We start from the raw sequence: 20,639 nt of genomic DNA, 5'->3' as shown, positions 1-20,639 counted from the left end.
GCCCCGCAGACTGTGACACACACAAGACTCAATGCTGTAATGCTAGGAATTAGCTCCCTGCAATCTATTGCTGAGTTCATTTAAAGTGTTCTTTGGAAATTATATTTCAGCTTTCCTGTTTATTCATATTATTTAGTACAAGGTTTTGTTTCTTTAAATAATTTCATACAGCTAATACTTCAATATTAAAACCTTTTTCCAAGTAAGGTTGTCCCTTCAAAACTGCTGTGACACACGGAGACATTAAGTCTACTGATCCGATTAATCGTGGCATCAAGATATCAGCAGCAGATACCTTGTGTATGTTTTTAAGTGAACAACACCAGAGTACATTATTTCACTGAAAGAGTGTCATTAACATTGATACTTTTGCCAGAAAGGAATGCACAAGGGTTCCAGTGTGTACGTGCTAACTGTAACATTAATAACTATAAGAGCCACATGAATCTTGGAATCTACATTTTTCCAGTAGATTATTGCTCATAGTACCACACTATAAACATCCAGCTTGTCTTTGACTCCAAATGCATTTGTCTTTGTGTTGATGAGTGCTGACTGCAATGAGTTTGCAATCTGTCTGTATTCATAAATTGGTATAAATTAATCAGTGTGAGCCACCCCTCAATTGTTTATATATTTCTTCCCATCCGATGATCTACTCGGGTTCAGTTTATTTTGAATATCCAACCTCACTGCAACTACTTGCAATTGGTCACCAAATTTAAACAAAGCAAACAAAAACAATCAATGCAATTACCCGGCTACCACTGTTTATTCCTAGTCAAGAGGAGGTTGCTGTCTAATCTAGTGTGACTGAGTCCAGAAACATGAATTGTTTTGGATATAATCTGACCCACCAACTTTATAAACTGACTTTTTTATTTGCAGATTATGTGGCACTCCGGGACCGATGTCAATGTAACCAGGCACCCATATAAATTAGATTTTAATATTGCACCAATCAGTTCACACACAAAAACACACACATCCCTCTATTGAATAAAAAACTTTTACATACCAGTGTGTGAATGTGTGTGTGAATGGGTGGATGACTGGATATGTAAAGCGCTTTGGGGTCCTTAGGGACTAGTAAAGTGCTATATAAATACAGGCCATTTACCATTTACCATTTTACATTTATGCCTTACTTTACCAATATTACCCATCAAATTATTTATCTTTGTTTTTCTCATTTATGAAAGAGCAAATAAATTAGTAAAGAGTAAATGTTGGGTTAAAACTTAAATTTACCTGTTTTCTTATATAAGGAATATTTATTGACTTAAACTCTATTGCAGTCTTCAGTTATACAGTCAAGAAATGTTGCACTTCACTGATAATTAAACATTTATTTATTTGTAGCTCATGATTCCATCTTACAAACAGTGAATTATTATTGTAATACAAAAGACTTAACTGTAAACAGAATTAAGCCAAGAGAAACTGTATGAGTGATTTAGGTAATAACTATTGGGTGACAATACATGCTGTCTGTTTATATTAATAGAAATTTGATTAAAAACATTCAATATGTCATCAAAACAAAAATCAATATAATAACTTTAAGTGGAAAAATATGTAAATTTCACTCGTAGGAATATTCTAAAAAAAAAAAAAAAAATCCCCTAGACTTCATTTAATACATATTATCCTTCATTTCACTTTATTGCTGAGGTATTTCATACCAAGACCACTCCACTCACTTCAAGTTTAAAAAAACAACAAAGAAAAGCAATCCTGATAATTAACTTATATTTTTTATAACATGATTCAAATAATCATCTGGAAAACAAGAAAGCTCTTTTACTGCTGATATGTATATGTATGCTTTTATCAGTATGTTCAGTACATATACAGGTAAAACATATATTTAACACACAGGGTAAGCACAGGGTTAAAAATAATATCGGCTTGTACAGAGATGCCTTGCTGCTGTTGCTTCAGTAGAAGGTAAACTGTAGTTCTGCTTCATAGGTACTTGTGGATGTGGATTACGCTGTTACAGGTGGGGCAGGAATGCTCCACATCCTTGCATTCTTTGACGAAGAAGGGGATCACATAGCAAGGCCAGCAGCTGGTTTGAACCAACAGAATGGCATCAAAATAATGATCACATCACATATTACACATCTACAGCAGGTTCAACATAAAGCTTAAGTTCCCCGTGGTAATGATCAGTTATGCTGAATGTTTGTTAAAGATTAGGCAGAGTCGATAAACAAGGTTACATCTTGAACTCACAGAACTCACAGATCTATTATTTTAGTTGCTTACCAGAACTAATGGGCATGCAGTGAGAAGAAGACCGACTTCAATAACAATCCTCACTTTGTCTTGCATTGTCACCATATTGCCAACGGTTTGTTGTTTTGTTTGCAACTATGATGTATGTAGTGATAATATTAAGTAATTTTCGTCGGTGTTTTCAGCAACAGTAACATGTATATTATGGTAATCACTTTGCTTTTTGCTTTTCAAATATATATTACGCCATTTATATTTATATAGCAAGAACAACAGGAACTGACATAAACTGCTCTCGAGTTATCTAATATACAATGGAATATTTTCTTTGTACACATATTCCATTTTGGGTCCTAAATTTAATTAGTTTACTGAAAAAAGGAAACTTCAGCATAGACCAAATCCTGTTTTGTTTTGTTTAATTTTAAAAGCTTTCTGTAGACCTGAATGAATTTGAGGTGCATCACACTCTGTAGAAACATCTGAATGTAAACTGTTTGTTTTTCACTGTATCGGTTTTCACTGGAAATGTTATATTATATTTATGTGCTGCTGAGAAACCTCTCCTGTATGACGTTTTGCAGTGTGTATGAGGATTTTTTGGTCATGTGTGCTGGGGTTTTTAACTCACCCCATGAATAGTAATAGGCCAAAAATTAACCAGGTGAGGATCCCAATTTTGTACTCGGTTTTAGTCACAACTTCGGTTTGGCAATGAGGACACTTCATCTGTCCAGGAACATCTTTTGGGAGATGACCCTGCATCACCACCACCTGACTCACTGCAAAAACAATACGGCACACTCTTCTGATGACTTTAATAACAGTAATACTTTTTCAATAAAACACCACGAAGACTGGATTTGGAACTATGTCAGTTTTTGCTTAATTTTGCAAATTCATATTGAACTGAAGAAAGACACTCACCTGGCTGTACGACCTGAGGTTGCTGTGCATTGTGTTGGTATGCAGGCTGTTGAACTGGACATAAAGAACAGACATTTAACTTGGAAAAAATCTCAAAGGTGAAGAAAACCTTCAACCACACCGACTAAAGTGGCAAATCATAAAAGAGCAATACAGGCGAACTATTTAAAAAGAAATGACTGGTAGCTTCTGATCTCTCACCAATCTGAACAGCTGGCTGAACCACAGGCTGAACAACAGGCTGAACAGCTGGCTGAACCACAGGCTGAACAACAGGCTGAACAGCTGGCTGAACCACAGGCTGAACAACAGGCTGAACAGCTGGTTGGGAGACTCCAGCTTTGTGGTCCAAAGGGGGACCGGGGTACGGTGGTGCTGGTAAGTCTGTATTGGGTGCCTGACCCTTTTCCATAGTGTCTGTTTATAGGAGCAGGGAAAAAATTAAATAGAAAATACAGTTAAGCTTTGTAATCTGAAAATGAAATAAAGTGAAGATGTGAAGAGTGAAAACTTGGCAACAAGGTTGAAATACTGTAAAGCAGTGAATTATATCACAGCAAAAAGCTCCTGGGTTCGTATTCGGCTTTGGGCCTTTCTGTGTGGAATTTGCATCTTCTCCCCGTGTCTTTGTGGGTTCTCTCCAGAGAACTCTCTCCAGACAAAAGACATGCATGGTTTTAAGTTAATTGGTGATTCTAAACAGGTCATAGGTATGAATATGAGCATAAATGGTTTTCTGTCTCTATGCACCGGTCCTGCTATAGACTGGCAGCCTGTCCAGGAAGTGCCCTCCCTCTTGCCCAATGACAACTGAGATAGACTCAGTGGCTTGAATTCTTCTGGTTGTAATCACAAGTAAAAGGTGAAACACAATGCACCTGTCTTACAACAATCCTTTTCATTCAGATGTGCATGCATAACTAATACCCACACCACCTGCATGGAATGCAGTAGTTTTTTATCACTGAAAAAACAAAAGTCAATCATGCTTTGGCAGACAAGATGACGAAAACCGTCACCATGGTAGCATGGAATGACCCTAATACCTGCGGTGATAATGTGTAATTCATGTCCCACTCTCTGTTTTTTACATTGCATGTAAATTATTGAAATATTATGTTTCCTTTTTCTTTGTCAAACTAATGTTTCCAAAGACAAAACTTAACTTTTATGCTAATTACAATTAAAATTCAAAAACCTTTTCCACATCCCCGAATAATTATTTCTTATGAGTATATATTTATATTAAATACATTTATCAAATCACCAAACGCATTTGTTTGTACTGTATTTATTGTTACCATGTGTTTTCCTAAATCTAATCCTAAATCTTTTAGGTCACAGAGATCAGGGTTTTATCTACATATGTTTTCATAACTGCACTTTTTGTGCCATTTTGGCATCCCTGCAATCCAGAAAATGCACTTGCTAAAATGGGTCACCTACAAAGAACTAAATGTAAAAGTGTACACCACCGAAACAGATCTTATTTAACCTGTCAGTGAGTCGATAAAAATGTAAAAGTTAAAACTTTCCTATGCGAGGAGCCAGTGCCTCTTTAAAAGTGGTATAAACACATTCCATCACCAGATGTTAAATGGTTGTATAAATCACAGCAAAGTATAAAACTGCACTTGCGTAATTGTGTTTACTTTTTACATTTTATTCATTTTTATTCTTCCATTTTCTCCTTCTTCTTTTTTTTCAAAAACAAAGAAAACCACCATGCATGGACTTTGGATCTGTTTTTTCATATATAACAAAGAGAACAATCTTTTACTTATTATATTTATATTAAACTTACTTTATTTTGTTCTGTTAAAATAAAACTTGACCTTTTGTGTGAGTGTCATAAACCTGCCTTAAAGGAATGCTGTTGACAAAAGAATTAAAAAAAAGACTACATTTATAATTCAGAATATATCTCAGTGACATTTTACTATATTGCCTAATAAAATAAGGGGAGAAAAAAGCTTGTTATTTATATTATACCAGCAAGAAACCTTTTGTTTCATATTGTATTAGCATTGGTTTTTATTGTTTGTTTCTTTTTTCTTTCTGTATTTTCATAATTTCAGAAGAGATCAGACGGTCCTTACCTTGATGAATTAGTGAGACGTTTATGTGAGCCAATGAGATCCTACTTCTTTCTCTGATGAGAGTTACTGGGATGAACAAATAAATGTTACAAAAAGAAGGTGGAGCAACAATGTGAATAAACAGGTATTTCTGTTTACGTATTCAACAATGCACACACACATAAAAAATGAAACATCTGCACATTGTTTCCGCCTTTTTGAAGATATCAAGTTTGGTTTTCTGGTATTTTTATACAGGGAGAATGTTCATTTACAGGTAAGCAGGGACAATTCATCTTAAATAATAAATAATAACAGCTTCTGTTTAAATATTAACGGTGGTTAACATAGAGTATTCTTTTTTTTTTTTTTTCTTTTTTTTTTTTTTAACCTGTCCCGTTTGGTTCTTTTGCCATCAGAATTATTGTCTAAAGGCGAAGAAAGATGCCCAACGGATTTACTTTACCAAATGGACCATCCCAGCCTTGCCGTAATGGTCCATCTGATTCACCTTTTATTGTTTATTTTATTTTCACTTGCTGTATACGGGACAGACTTGACTGGTGGAAAGAAAGGGGAGAAAGAAAGAGGGAAAGAAAAAAAAAACCTGAGAAGAGGGACGGGGAAAAAGGGCAAAAAACAAAAACCAACAGAATAAGCAGACAAAAAATACATATCGATCACCTGGATCACCTGTTGAGAAAGAAAAACGAAAGCAAGCAGAAGAAGACGAGAGTAATAAACAAGATCACAATGATATATGGGAATATGACAGTAAATACTAAATATTAAACATTATGGTGCAGCACGTGAGATCGACAGCGCACAGTGTGCTTTGAGGTAGGAGCCAAAAAGGGTGTAGTTTGTGTGTGTGATCACCCGTGTGTACACCTGTGAGCATGAACACGCTTGTTTTTAAAAGGTTCCTTCATGTAATGATCTGCTAGAGGGTGTGGGGGGCCACTGCCCCGACCTCCAGGGTATGAAGCAGGTATGGAGGAGATCAAAACTCCAGACATCCAGAGGCCCCCAGGACACAAGAGACCAAGGAAGACCAACAGAGGGGCAGCCGCGCCACTATCCCAGAAAGAGCTGAGGAGAGTCCCAGATGAGGGGTCACTCAGCAGCCGCGGAGCAGAAGCCAGGGGGGTTGCAGTGACGTGCCCGTGAGCTCCGCCGGCAGCCAGCTGTGCCTGAGTGACCGAGCCCCGGGCCGAGAGGCCGAGGGGCTCGGTCTTAGCGTTACAGGAGATTTGGACATCTTCTAGGTTTCCAGGAAGATATAAAAAAAAGAAGAATGAAAATGACCCCAAAAAAAGCAAAATAATGGGACTGCTGTTATCTCTTAAATGTGTGATAATCTCTTTCCAAAGTCATGGATGTTCAAAGTTTGGAACCAGAAGGAATCATTATAGATTTAGAAATGTTCTACAAAGAGGTCACTGAGATTTTGTTTGGACAGGATAAGTGTGGTCAAATGGTTGCAAAGACGGGAAAGGTGATCAGGACTGCAGGGGTGGAATTGTCAGAAGGCAGAAAAGCAGACACGCAGGGCAACCTGTGTGCCTGTGTATACCACAGATCAACAGGACCCATGGTAAAGATGCACAGAGGCCCGCCACAACCAAATACCTCCATAAGGCAGAATAGGCGTTGAAGAGTCCACTGAGAATCAGGAATAAGATCCAAGCAATCAGTACATACTCCCTATCAGTCAGAAATGGAAAGAGGAAGTGCAAGAATTAGTAGGGGGCACAATCCAGAATGAAACACATGGAGATGGGCTGCTCCTCAGGCAGCTGAGGACAGATGCTGAAGAGGAGCAGGAGGAGGAACTGTCATGAATCAATGTCCCATCCCTTTATGGGCTGTACCATTGACAGATAGAGGAAATGGCTGGTATCAAGATATCCTACCTGTGGCTAAAAAAAGGCCTGCTCAAAGAACAGCACAGAAGCTCTGATCATGGCAGCACAAAAATAGGGCCTAAGCACCAGATCCATAGAGGTATGAGTGTACCACAGCCAGCGTTACAGACTGTGGCTGCAGTAAAGGCCTAACAGAGCTTTTCAATAGAGAAAACATAGCTCTTGGTGATATTCATGGATCCTAGTCTTCAGGCAGTCATTGACTTCAAAGGATTTCCATCCATTAAAAATAATCCTTATATTTAAAACTGTTTTGTTTGTCAAATTAATGCTGAAGGAATGTGTTTAATAATAGCTGTAGTACCTAAGCTGTTAACACAAAGATTTTTGTAATACTCTCTGAAATAAAGTTGACAGATTGCACTTCTGTTATATGTTGATTGGTTAGATTTTTAATTGTAATGTACAGAGACAAAACTACAAAAAACTGTGTCTTTGTCCAACAAATTACATATAACAAGCATCCTCATGCTTGTTATGTTGACAAATTTGACCAAATTCTCAAAGTTTTGGTGTGGTAGTTATTAAACAGCAGAGCCATCACTGTAAAAGATGTCCTTAGAGATCAAATACTTTATAATGATGAATGAAGTTGTTAGTTTAACTAACACAGCAGGATGAGAAATGGAAAGTGACATAAAATCCAGAATGGTTACCATATGCAAAAGTGAAATAGGTGTGTGAAAGAGACTGAAGTTGTTTAAAAGAAAAAAGAAAAAAAAAAAGGAAAAATCTGGTAAATTAAGTGAAATGGGAAGGAAAAGAATAGAAATGAAATTAATCATTATTAAATCCACATTGCTGATTTTTATTAGAAATTATTTTCATCATTTACTTTTATGTTATATTCTAATTGAAGCAAGTTTTGCATCGTAGCTCCCATAAAAATGTTGCGAACAGCCTGCAGCTGAGAGAAATAACTGGAAGCTACTCCATGCAATATTACTTACTGTCCACTTGGTAGAAGCAGTGGACCAAGAGATATGCTGCTGGAACATGACCAGTACCCCAGGTGTGACGCAGTTAAGTACATTAAGTACATTCCGTGTTGTCAGTTTGTATTGAAAATCTTCACTTGATGTTGTTTACGACTCTTACGCCACTGCATCTAAGAGAAAATACTGCAGTTCTGACACAAACACCTTTCTGTAGTTACTTTATGGATCAATAACTTACATTAGAACACGATTGCCTAAAGCTGTGCACTATATGAGCTCGTTGTAAACACTAATTAAGGGCACTGCTACAAGACAGGACCACAAAGACTGGGCAATAATTCAAATATTTTCTTACAATGCATCTACCCTCCTCTTGACTAACTACACTAAAATCCTGTTTACACATTACTCACTACTTAACCGCTAAATCAACTCAGAATCTCAGGGGAGGATGGAGACATAGGGTGGAAGCCAGGGTGCACTATGGCTACGTTCACACTGCAGGCGAAAGCGCATCAAATCCGATTTTTTTGAGCCCATGCGACTCATATCCGATCATGGTATGACAGTGTGAACGGCACAAATCCGATATTTTCAAATCCGATCTGGGTCACTTTCGTATGTGGTCCTGAATCCGATACATATCCGATGTTTTAGAAAGCGACTGCTGTGTGAACGGTCATGTCGCATTAAATCCGTCTTTTACGTCACTGACACAAGACAGACGCCAATTATCAGCGCCGGAGAAGACATCGCAAACGATTTCTTGCCATCCGGTGAAACTGTTAGGAAGACCACGTTGGAGAAATGTGAACATTTTATTTTTACTGTATTTTCTGCAGATTCTGACAGAAATCTGCAACTATCCTTTGAAGCACCGCTCCTCTAAAACAGCAAAAAGGATCATTATTAGGTTATTTGCATTATTATGTAAATAACAAAATAACTTAAAGCAAAAATTTGAAAACATAAAGTCCGAAGTCTTTATATTAAGGGCCATCAGTCAAACAATATTGTTTGCTCTGGGTCTAAAAAGAGCGAGTTGTGTGTGACATCTTCTTTTGCGCATGCGGGCCGCTTTGAGCGTTCACACTGGAGAGCGTTTGATGTCGCATTTTATGTGTAGTGTGAACAAGCAGACAAACAAATCGGATTTGATCAAAAAATCGGAATTGAGCATTAAGACCTGCAGTGTGAACGTAGCCTATGACTTGTGTCTAGTCTTTTGGGTGAAGTGAGCATGGTTACCGTTTCACCTGCACCCGTATTTCTATAAAAGTTTCTCTGAGTGAGCGGTGAGATTCTTTCTCTCTTATCGTCATGACAAAATTCAACTATCCCTCTGTGAGTTTGCAGAGCCATTATATGAGCTATTTTCTGCAGTCATGATGTGTCAGTTACATCAGAGGCTGGAACAATGGATTAGGCATTAGGACTGTCACAAAGAGGCTTTCCTTCCATTGTACAAAGACATACAAGACAGGTAACAAATGTAGGTTTCTAAAAACTGTGGCTGGCGCACATTAAGGTCGCTTTGTGTTACTGAGAAAAAAAATCCTTTTTTTTCTCTCAGTATAGAGAGTACAGATATAGAGGTCAAAGCTGAGATATTGCTGAATAAAGGTACCTTCAGCTGCTCCCTTATTCACAAGGGGTCGGCACAGTGGGCAGCTCCACAAGTTTGATTTGGCAGAACCCAAAGGGATTTGTGTCTCAAGAAGAAATGTAAGTAATAACAGATGTTACAACCAATGCATTAGTGTTGTATCAATAAACCTTGAATAACATGGACACAAAATGATATTTTAGTAATCACTTTTTAACCAGTAAGGTTTTGGTTGTATTTTGTTGAAGGGTTAACAGTGTGTTTGTGGAATAAAAACCATCTTCTTTTAGCATATAAAGATGATAGCTTTGAGGAGACAGCACCAGTGCTTCTGTCTTTGGTATAAAAGAGAATAGAAACAAAATAATATCTGCCATACTCCAGGGCATCTTTTTCTGTTTTGTGTGTGCTCCTCTTGGTTCTTTCTAATTATGAAAAATGAAGACCTAATACCAACACAGGCCAAAAAGCTAATTAACTTTGGAGCAAAATCCAGTTAGGAAAATAGAATTTAAAAAACATATTCTTCTTTGTTGAGAATGGAGGTGACACAAAATGTCAGGAAAGGGATGGAATCAACAACGACGGAATTCATTATATAGGTCTGTAATGAACGCGAGCTAAAGTTGCTTATTGACTTGAACTTTTACTTTCGATTTAGATGCTCTGCACAGAGTTTGGAGAGCCACATCTGCATGTTGCAGCTGTATACTGTCACGTAGAGGACCTGTCAAAAATATGTGGATCAGCTGGTAATGTAGGCCACTCCTTAAAAACAGATTCATTATACAACTTCTTTTTAATGAAGTGTGACAGTGTTAAAAACAATCAAAACATTCCACTGAAGCCACTGTTTCATTTCATTCCACCCACTCCACAAACCCTGTGTCGGCTGTATTCCAATAATCTGTCTATCTTCTCTTTGTCTACATAATAATGTTCACAATGAGCCAAACCATGAACACAAATGTGGATGTCCTGGTTTGAACTTGATCTTCACGCCTTTGAACTGTTGTGACTGTTTCGACACACGCACACACACACACACTGCTGTGTTTTCATAATCTTGAGGGGACATCTAATTGAGATAATGCTTTCCCTAGCTGTTTACCCTAACCTTAACGATCAAAAATGAATGCATAACCCTAACCATTACCTAATTGTTACCCTCACACATTTTGAGCCTCAAAAATGCCTTCAAACTCGTGGGGATGTGGATTTTGTCCCCATAAGGGCTGTTGGTCCACAAATATAGTAAACTTCCAATATATGGTCCCCACAAAGATATGTAAACCTAGCAGACACACGCACGCACACACATATCATTCACAAGGTTTACACAGTGCCACAGAAGATGATAAGATTTCATTAATTTTGTTATGAAATCTTCTGTTATGCCTCAAAAATTAATTTATAATCTCAAAAGGTTTTTGTTTTGGTTTAGTTTTTGAGTTTGCACAGGCTGGCATAACTCTTTATCAAATCTGTCACCACGCAGGGTTATATTTAGCACACAAATGGAAACAAGTGCAACAAAAAACCGTGTGTTAGTGTGCACATAAATGCAGGTTGCGCAAGACTTCTGTACTGTATATCCACAGTCACACGATACTGCTTAAGTTAAAGACAGAAAATTTCCGGCTGACAGAACAGAAACAAAAAGAAAAACAGATGCACTGTAATAATAATATAATTGCAGCACAAGTAACACAGGAAGAACAGATGTATACAGAAATACATGACACATATGAGAAACTCTTCCTGTGAACTCTGCTTCTCACCTCAGAAGTTTTGTTCCTATATTTAAAACATGGAAAGTGTTTCATTTATACAATGAAGTCAATGTTTCCAGTTCCTAAGAAGAACATCTGACTCCAAAGCTCCTAAATGTTCATTTGTATGAAATGGGCCTGAATTATTTATTGCAGGAGTAGACACAGAAAAGACAAGAAAAGTTGTGTGTCAAAGGATGACGTAGTGCAGATGAGGCTGCAGAGCAGTGAGGCAGGCTTTGGAGATGGCTGAGGAAAAAAAACACAAGTAAACTGAAGGAATCAGAGGATGGAGTCACACAGGGAGGGGAAATCCAGCAAGAATCAAGATATAGGCAATACATGATTGTTTGAAGAAGAACAGCAATCTGCAAAAGAAGAAAGCTTGAAGGTTAGACTGAAGAGGTCTGGCATTGTAGAAGTGGCAGAGCTGGATATTTGTAGAGGGCTGCATTATGAAAATAAGGTGCGGCTTGTTCGTACTCATTCTTGACCTGCAATGCAAACAACACAGATGACAGCAGAACCAAAACAGTAAAACTGCATGCTGTGTATGAGCTGGAAGAAGCTGAAATGCTTCTTGTTCGGTGTGATAGTAATTCTGTGTGGGTTCATCACTATGAGTGATTTCATTTTGCATACTATTTGTTTTTTTGTATACATAATCTCCTCTTAAAGCTTTAGATGGCACTGAAATTCTATTTTGCCTCACTTCATTGTGTGTAACATTGGGTTACATAACTTTAGTTAAGCATTTTCTTTCTGTTTTATTTATTTTATTTTATTTTCAGAAAAAGTATTACCTCAAATAACAAACTCACATTTTCTTTCAAGCTTCAAGGTTGCAGCCTTCTTTCTTATCTATACTGTACATGAAGCTCACAACTTCTTTAGTCATTCGAGCCACTCATGGCTGTGACTTTTACAACCATCTTTATCTGCATTGCTGAGGACAGTAGTCAGTGATTACAGTTACAATGAATATGACTATATGTGACTTTTAATGAAACACAATTACAGAAGATGATTAAATTCCTCCTTTTAAAGATTGTTGAGAGCAATGAATATGACTATATGTAAGTTTTCATCTCAGCAGTCCATCACGTTCAAACTGGCATCCAGGTTCATTTTGGTTTACAGACTCTTGAGTATCTTTCACTATATCCTTAATATGGAAACGCCCCCTAGTTCAGCACAAACTCGGCCATAAGTCATACTTCATACTTCATAGAACCAGTTTAATTACTATATAAACATATATAGAAACAGATATGCACTTTTTTCTTGGAACCTGCTAGATAATTGCTCAAATTATTTTTGCAGATAAAGTGACGGTTAGGAAGAATACAAAATAGAACAACAAGATGATAGAAATATAATTATAACAATGATAACAAAAAACAGGATTGTGCTCAGAATATGATAAATAGCAGATGGATAGATGGAAAGGTCTGTGAAAAAAAAATTATGGTTTAGAAATTTTCTGCTGTGTTGGGTTGTACATACAGCCATGTGGAACTGGACTGATATAGGATCTATTTTCATTCAACTAAAAATGTGAAGAAAAAACCCAACTTGATATGATCTATCTCCAGGGTTCTGTAGAAAGTGTTAGTCAAAATATCCTGTAAGGGTCAGGGATGAATTTTTCAATATAAAACCTCTGAAATAGAAAATATCTCTATATTTAGAGTTTGGGGGTCTGGTGCACCACACCTTAAGTTAACTTTCTTCTATCAAATGTGCATAAAAACAATATCCTTCTTTGTCCTCAACTTTTAATCAATGGAACTGCTACAGTAAGTCTGCAGGGAGCCATGAATATTGCCTTAGGCCAGGGGTCTGCAACCTTTAACACCCAAAGAGCCACTTGGACCCGGTTTCCACCCAAAAGAAAACACTGGGAGCCGCAAATACTTTTTGAAATCTAAAATGAAGATAACACTGTATATATTGTTTTTTTTTTACCTTTATGCTTTGTGTGAACAACTAAAGTAAGTAAGTAAAGTTTATTTATTAAGCGCTTTTCACAGACAGGCAGTCACAAAGCGCTGTACACAAATATTAAAATAAACAATACAATCAATAGACATTATACACAATGTAAAAGATCAAATGTAAATAATGTAAAGAATATAAAATACGTAGATCAACAAAAGGCTTGTTTGAAAAGAAAAGTTTTTAACTGCTTTTTAAAAGAATCCACAGAGAAACTAAGGTGTGTTGCTTATGTAATCCATGAAGTGCTACAGAGAAAATTACATTTTATTTATTTAATTAACACATTTTGAACTCTTAAAGAAATATAACAAAAGGAAAGAAACCCAGCTGAACTAAAATGATCCATGTAGCAAACAAAAACTGTTGTGAGCCGCCACCCTTATATCGCCTTTGGGCTTTTGGAGCCTTGACCTGACTTTTAAAAAATTAATTGGAAAAAAAGCACTATGCCGCTAAAAAAAAAAAGAGTAAAATAGATATTTGCAAAATTCTCCCCAAATATGTATTTTACCTGGTTAATGTGTGTGGCGGGGCGTGGTCTGCAGTGCCGCTGCAGGGGAGTCGGACGCACCTGAGCGGCACCCGCAATCACGCCTCGCCGCCTTAACTTCTGTGCTCTCTCTGCTGTTGTGTTGGTGTGTGTCGGGCTGTGAGCTGAAAAGCTACAGCCGGCTGTATGCGTACAGCAACCGTGTGTGAAAAGTGGTCAATAAAGAGATGCTGAAAAGCATGTTCATGCAAACATCGTCGGGTCTGCCGTGATATGTTTACAATGAGACTTCTGGTCCCGAACCTCTGCGCACAGCGTCTGCTGCGGGGCTGTACGAAATCACTTTCATCTTTCATCTTTACGCAGGACTGTAAGCTGTCATCTGTGAGGCGTGAGCGGTGTTTGTTTTTAACATAGTTCACGGTGGAGAATAGCTGCTGACATAATGTGGATCCGAAGACCCATAATTGGCCTACCTGGGGTTGAAAGTCTCGATAAATGCACGGCGTTTCGGCGGGTACACCGGCTTCCGCGAGTGTGACGCTTATTTTGAGCGATGAAAAAATAATAAGATATAATTTTATTTTTATATTTCAAAATCACAATAATCTTCCAATTTAGAACTACGAGTTAAAAAAAGAACTAAACACAAATAAAATACACTTCAGCTAAATACTTCTAATTTATTTTCCCAAACCACCCGGAGCCGCAAAATAAAGACTAAAGAGCCGCATGCGGCTCCGGAGCCGCGGGTTGCCGACCCCTGCCTTAGGCCAACAGGCTAACAAGCGCAGAGTCTAATCTGACTCTGGTACGTGACGAACATATCTGGCACCCAGGCGTACTCTTTTGGCATGCATGCAGCAGTTTGGGATGTATAGGAAGAGAAGAGAGTAAGAATCAGTTGGAAAAACTTGAAATAAGTGGGAGCCAACTCAAATGCTCTGGGGACTGAATAATTAAGTCACTGCAGAAGAGCCAGAAACTGCAGTTTCTTGGGACTGGCCCTAAAAGCAAGAAAATCTCCATAGACTCCCATTTTAAAATGTCTGTCTTCAACCATGAAAATAACATGTTAGAGTTTAGTTCCAAAGCTAGAGCTAATTTGCCTTACTGTAAAAACTTTATGTGGATTTTTTTGTTTGTTTGTTTGTTTTGTTCTTTTTTACTCTCTTGTATGAATTATATTATGGCTTAAAATTAGAGTTCTCTTTGATTAAAAGTATTTGAGCAGCTTGTTGTACATGATCACTGTTGGCTAGGCTTTGCCTTTGCCAATTTCTGTCACTGAACTGGACCTCTTCATAACGATATTTTGGAGGATTTTTTATTTACCGTGCTGTGAGGTACACCCCATCCAAGATGTTTATGCTTCACTGCGACATAGGTAAGACAGTTGCTAATGTTGTAATACAGTGTATCGCCACATGGTGGCGTCTCTTGTCTCGTGACTGGTAGGTCACCCCCTTTTTATTCTTCTTCGTTGTATACTACTTCTGTAATGGATTCTTCCGTGTGGACGTGGCAAGTATGTTCTCCAGTAACGTGTGGTAAAGCTGTCACCTTTATTTTTGATATTTAAAATAAATAAGTACTTGTGGAAGGTGCTCTATCCACCTACACACCTCCGCGGCTGGCTTCACCTCCGCTGCACCTTAAGGCCTGTGGAAAAATCATACAACACTCAGTTACCTCCTGCAGTGATAAATCAAGTACTTTGGCTGGTGCATATTTGGATATCAAATAAAAGTTGAGGTTTTGCTCTTAGGCAATACATGCCACTGTAATAAACTGCAGAAAAGCACCCATAGAAAGTATTAGTTTGTTCGCTAATGCTAGCATAAATACAAAAATATACAGTGAAGTAAAAGCAGTTTTCTTTTACCCACCCAATGACTGAACATAGTAAAAGTAAGTAGTGTAGTGATGCAGTATTGATGAATATGAACATATGTACAAAAACATGAAAACATTTTCTTGTTATGCTGATAGTAAATGCAAATTTACCTCCTTTTCAAAATGTTAAAGCATACCAAGGTTAAACATATCAAAAAAACATCACATTTACATTTGAAATGATGAAGACAATTTACTGCAAGGCTGCTACATTGGTAACGATTCAGTGACTTATATAGTGACATGAGGTTATATTTTAGAAATTATTATCAGCAGTAACAGTGAAAGAGGACATTACATTTCTGAATGTTACAATGAAAAAGGTGAAGAGCATGTAAATTGCCCAAAGAGAAAGTCAGATGTGTTTGAAAGCTATCATAATCTTAAAAAGGCAGAGGAGCTCTGGGAGGCAATTAACATGGCTCGACACCAACCTTCTCACACCCCGGGTGAACCGCACTTTAATCATCATTACATAAATATTGCCCTTTGAATGAGACAGAAGACAGAAACCAAATTAAGTCAGCTGATCCTGAGAAAGTAATCCAGTGCATTCCAATGAGGCCATGCTTTGCAGTCTAGCGGTCATACACCATCTAATCAGGTACTTATTCCAGCTCTGCAGCTTGAACACAGTTAGATGCCAAGCAGAGGAAATCCACACCCTCATACACTAGGGAAAATCGTGTTATTGACAACAATGTTTGTCAACAAGAGATGGCTGTGATAGAAAGGAATAATTCAATACAGAGATTATATGAGGCTCTTTACGGCTTACAAAAGTGTGTGAAATTACATTAACTGCAGTAGCAGGCCAGTTATTGTCTGGGAATGTGCAAGAGAGAGAAAAGCAGGAATGTGTTTCTTCTGAACATAAATATATTCTCTTTTTTCATGTAATCTGTTTTTTGCTCAAAGCGATGAAAACTTTAACTCTGAGCAAAAATATTGATCTTTAACCATTAAAAAAAACAGCAACATACGCAACATCTCAGTAAATGAGATATTTGTAGGTTGAAATTGAATCCATATATTTTTCTGGATTATTTTTTAAATAAATGATTTATTTTCATAATGTTGCCTTCAACATAGTGAAAAGGAACAGTGATATCAAGTGATTACACAAAACATGCTTCAGGGAAGTATGAAAAAATTAGGCAATATGCCAAATTAGATTAAATTGTGTCTCTTAGAATCCAATTGCATTGCACAATATTTAGTCGAATAGTTAAGAGCTTTTTGTTGTGTTTAGACAATGTGTAAAGCAAACAAAAACAGAATTTTATGTTTGTTGCGTTTGTACTATTTACTAATGACTTATATATTTTCTGATATAAAGAATGCAAAAATATTGTGCTGTGAATGACTGGAGTAACTGACTGAGCAGGTGAATTAATTACTATTGTTTAATGGTTTAATGGGCTACTGTTATGTGGTTGTAGCCTTCTGTGTTATTACTGCTGTTATTACTGCTGTTACTTAAATGCTCAATTAAAAAAAATCATTAAATAAAATATAAACAGCTTTGGAGGATTATAGTTGTGGGATTTAACTATACCTGGCTTGGATACAATTGAAACAAAAATGCACTTTGTGTTTAAAAACCAACTGTGGAAAACATGAACTACTTATTGATCATTGTTTTTGCAGAACACAAGGAAAAGAAACGTGAAATATAACTTGTTTTCATTCACTAGTTTTTATGGTAATGGAAAAAGTTAAAAGTGTACTAACTGTACTCAGTCTGTGGTTTCTTGAACCAGTCCATACTAGAGATGGACCGATCCGATATTACGTATCCCTATCGGTCCGATACTGACCTAAATTACTGGATCGGATATCGGCGAGAAATAAAAAATGCAATCCGATCCATTAAATATCAAAAAAGCACCTCACAAAACTTGCGACATGGTGTAACTCGGCTCATAACCGTAGCACGTCGGAGCAGTGTGCCTCACGTGATAGAGCGGCTGTGTGTATTTGTAGCCTCCCTACCAAACCAGCATTTCATCTCAGAGGAAGTTATCCCAGAGAGAAGTAAAGCAAGTGTGTAAGTTCATCTCTGAATGTTTGTAAAGCATTCCCGCGTTAAGCTTAACAACCGATATATGGAGCAACTGCCTCTTCTCTATCCCTCCCCTCTCCTGCTGCTACTTCAATCGTGAAACTGCTTAATGATCAGCTGATCGGCTTTTCTGTCGCGAGTCCGTCTCTCTTCTTTGTTTTTGGCCCACTTTGCACCAGAAAGAGGAAACCAGCAGCTGAACAACAGCAGCACGTTTAAGCTTGATAAGCTGTTGTTAGAATTTATTTAATATTACTTTCTACACCAGGATCCTTTTCTACGTAGCTGACGGCTGGTAACTGTGCAGGGGCGGATCTAGCAAAGTTTAGCCAGGGGGGCAGGTAGGGCATTAACAGGGAAAAGGGGGGCACTCATTTAAAATGTCTAGCTTTTAATAAATAATTATCGGACTCTTACACCCAAAGTTTTAATCTGATGTAAAATGTATAGAAGTCCATTACTGTATATAGTAACTGTTAAGTCTAATATACCCTAGTAAGCTATAGTACTTTTTCCTTTGGGAAAGTACCATCTGTGAATTCTGCAATTCTGTAGAAGAAGGATGTTGAATCTATTTAATTATTCTTGAAAAATAATTTATTTCTGTGCATTTTTTTTTCACCCTGCATCAAATTAAAGTTGATTACGTCGATTAGGCATCATGAGGTGGAGGGTGGGGGGTGGTTCCCCATTTTCTTTTGCTGGGAGTTTGCAACCCTATTAGTTAGGTTGCTTAATATTTCTGCTAAGTACTCTTTAAAATACCAGAATAGGGAGGATGGAGTAGGTTTAAGTTTATTAGATTGATCAGTGTTGCTGAACTATGAAATATTTTGGGTCCAGTGTATTTTTTTACATACAGGTATAACAGAATAGCTTTAGTGTTGTTGTTTATTTAAACTTGAGTATGAACTTATACAAAATGCAGCAAGATATAAAAAAACAGTTTTATTGATTAAAAAACACACTATATCGGATTCATATCGGTATCGGCAGATATCCAAATTTATGATATCCGTATCGGTATCGGACATAAAAAAGTGGTATCGTGCCATCTCTAGTCCATACTTATCTAGCTATTTTCAGGCTCCTACGGGACTTTCCATGATGCACTGAGCATTTTTACCAAAATTTGTCTTTTGGGTTTTTATTCTCCATGCTCTCCTTTTCATCCTCAGCCTTACCCATAACTAATCCTGGTTCTGCTGGGGATCTCATCCTGTTCAAAGCGAGTTCTTCCTTCTCACCCCCAAGTGCTTGTTCATAGGGAATCAAGTGATTGTTAACATTGGAGGTAATTTATCATAAAGTGTAAAGCACCTGTATTTTGTAATTTAATTTAATTTAATTCAATTAATTTAATCCCCATTTTCAAGGAAATATATAGTTTCAATAAATAATTATTTTTTATTATTTTTTTCACTTGCATTTAAGTAGAAAGAAAACATGTTTTTGAAATTATGAATCATATATTAGGAGCCTTTGTTTGCTGGCACATTTAGACTTCGTATTACCCTTATGGAGACTATCATTACTGGAAATGCACAATTCAATTCTTGTCAGAGAATGAGATGAGGAAAAGAGGAAGGAGCAACAGCTTGATGCCGGGTAAAGTGGAGAGGACTGAGAAGAGCAGCGAAGAGACGTGAAAGGACCAGTAGAGATTGTTATGAGGTTGCAGGGGGAAGAGAGAGAAGCTGATGCTGTGAAGCTGTGATAAGTGCAGACCACCGACAGCGTGGCCTTTCATATCACAACACACCTGCTCCTCATTTCGTTCCCTGGCAGACCTCGCTGTCTGGAACAAAAAAACTCATAATCTCAACAGGAGGTCTTCGGCTTTTAAACAAACAAAGGCACGATTCTGCAAGAATACATCGTAATACAAACATAAACAGAATGTCTGCAAAGGCTTCAGGCTGACTTTCTCTTCCCCACTCTCCTTCTCACATCATAATCTCACAACTTGCAAAAGAGGAGTGCAAACACCACAGTGACGTTAACAACTTCGATTAATAATTGCACCGAAAAAATCTAGTTACTTTCTGATTTAATGTCAAAGGTTATATGTTTATATAAATATCCATCTGTTAGTCTCACAGGCACAAGAAATTCTCTTACTAAACTTAAAAGTTTCAGCATCAGTTCCTCTTTTCTATTTTTTGTTCGAAAGGTCTGGTCACACCAAAAAGTGACAGATTTATCTCGTTTATCTAATGTTTTTTTTTATAAGGATGCCAACTGAAAATTGGTGTTGCCAGAAGCCTGGGGACACAATGGGGACAATGAACTGCTCTTAGGATGCCAGGATCACTAAATTATGGTGCAAGTATTGTACTACATTGTTTTCTCTCTCTACACTTTGAAATATTTTCAGTCGTTTTAAATTTAAAAAAAAATCTTTTTTTCCACCACATGCTCTTAGATAAAGAAGCTTCCACCTTCCCTGCGCCTCCTCTTCTTAGTTGGTCATTTTAGAGGTCACCATAACCACAGCAAATAATCTGTCTCCAGCTCTTCCCATCCCTAACATCCTCCTGGGGGCGATCGTGGCTCAAGAGTTGGGAGTTTGGTCGTTGTGTCCTTGGGCAAGACACTTCACCCGTTGCCTACTGGTGTTCGGCAGCCTCGCCTCTGTCAGTGCGCCCCAGGGTGGCTGTGGCTACAATGTAGCTTGCCATCACCAGTGTGTGA

General features: G+C 37.6%; 1 protein-coding gene and 1 long non-coding RNA gene across 2 annotated transcripts; one reads left to right on the top strand and one right to left on the bottom strand.

Annotated features, from left to right (window-relative positions):
- Positions 1–1,334: 1,334 nt before the first annotated feature.
- Positions 1,335–5,353, bottom strand: LOC100695428 (lipopolysaccharide-induced tumor necrosis factor-alpha factor homolog). Its single transcript, XM_005460528.3, has 5 exons — positions 5,271–5,353; positions 3,373–3,588; positions 3,172–3,225; positions 2,876–3,026; positions 1,335–2,074 (listed from the first exon to the last, which is right to left on the bottom strand). Exons 2-5 carry the CDS (start codon positions 3,581–3,583, stop codon positions 1,969–1,971), a joined length of 522 nt encoding a protein of 173 aa, XP_005460585.1. The 5' UTR covers positions 3,584–3,588; positions 5,271–5,353; the 3' UTR covers positions 1,335–1,968.
- A 10,134-nt stretch (positions 5,354–15,487) lies between these two features.
- Positions 15,488–20,538, top strand: LOC102081991 (uncharacterized). Its single transcript, XR_267268.4, has 3 exons — positions 15,488–15,512; positions 19,124–19,239; positions 20,179–20,538. It is a non-coding gene; the product is annotated as an uncharacterized LOC102081991 (long non-coding RNA).
- Positions 20,539–20,639: the final 101 nt, after the last annotated feature.

This window comes from Oreochromis niloticus, linkage group LG6, assembly GCF_001858045.2.
Source record: "Oreochromis niloticus isolate F11D_XX linkage group LG6, O_niloticus_UMD_NMBU, whole genome shotgun sequence".
NCBI lineage: Eukaryota > Metazoa > Chordata > Actinopteri > Cichliformes > Cichlidae > Oreochromis > Oreochromis niloticus.
This window is presented reverse-complemented; position numbering and strand designations above follow the sequence as displayed.

Bases quoted from the DNA above. Each gene is read 5' to 3' on its own strand.
- LOC100695428 (XM_005460528.3), bottom strand. From the start codon at position 3,583: ATGGAAAAGGGTCAGGCACCCAATACAGACTTACCAGCACCACCGTAC. The intron at 3,027-3,171 runs GTGAGTGTCTTT...TTGTTTTTGCAG, and splicing joins ACCTCAGGTCGTACAGCCAG to TGAGTCAGGTGGTGGTGATG. The intron at 2,075-2,875 runs GTGAGTTAAAAA...GGTTCAAACCAG, and splicing joins GGCCTATTACTATTCATGGG to CTGCTGGCCTTGCTATGTGA.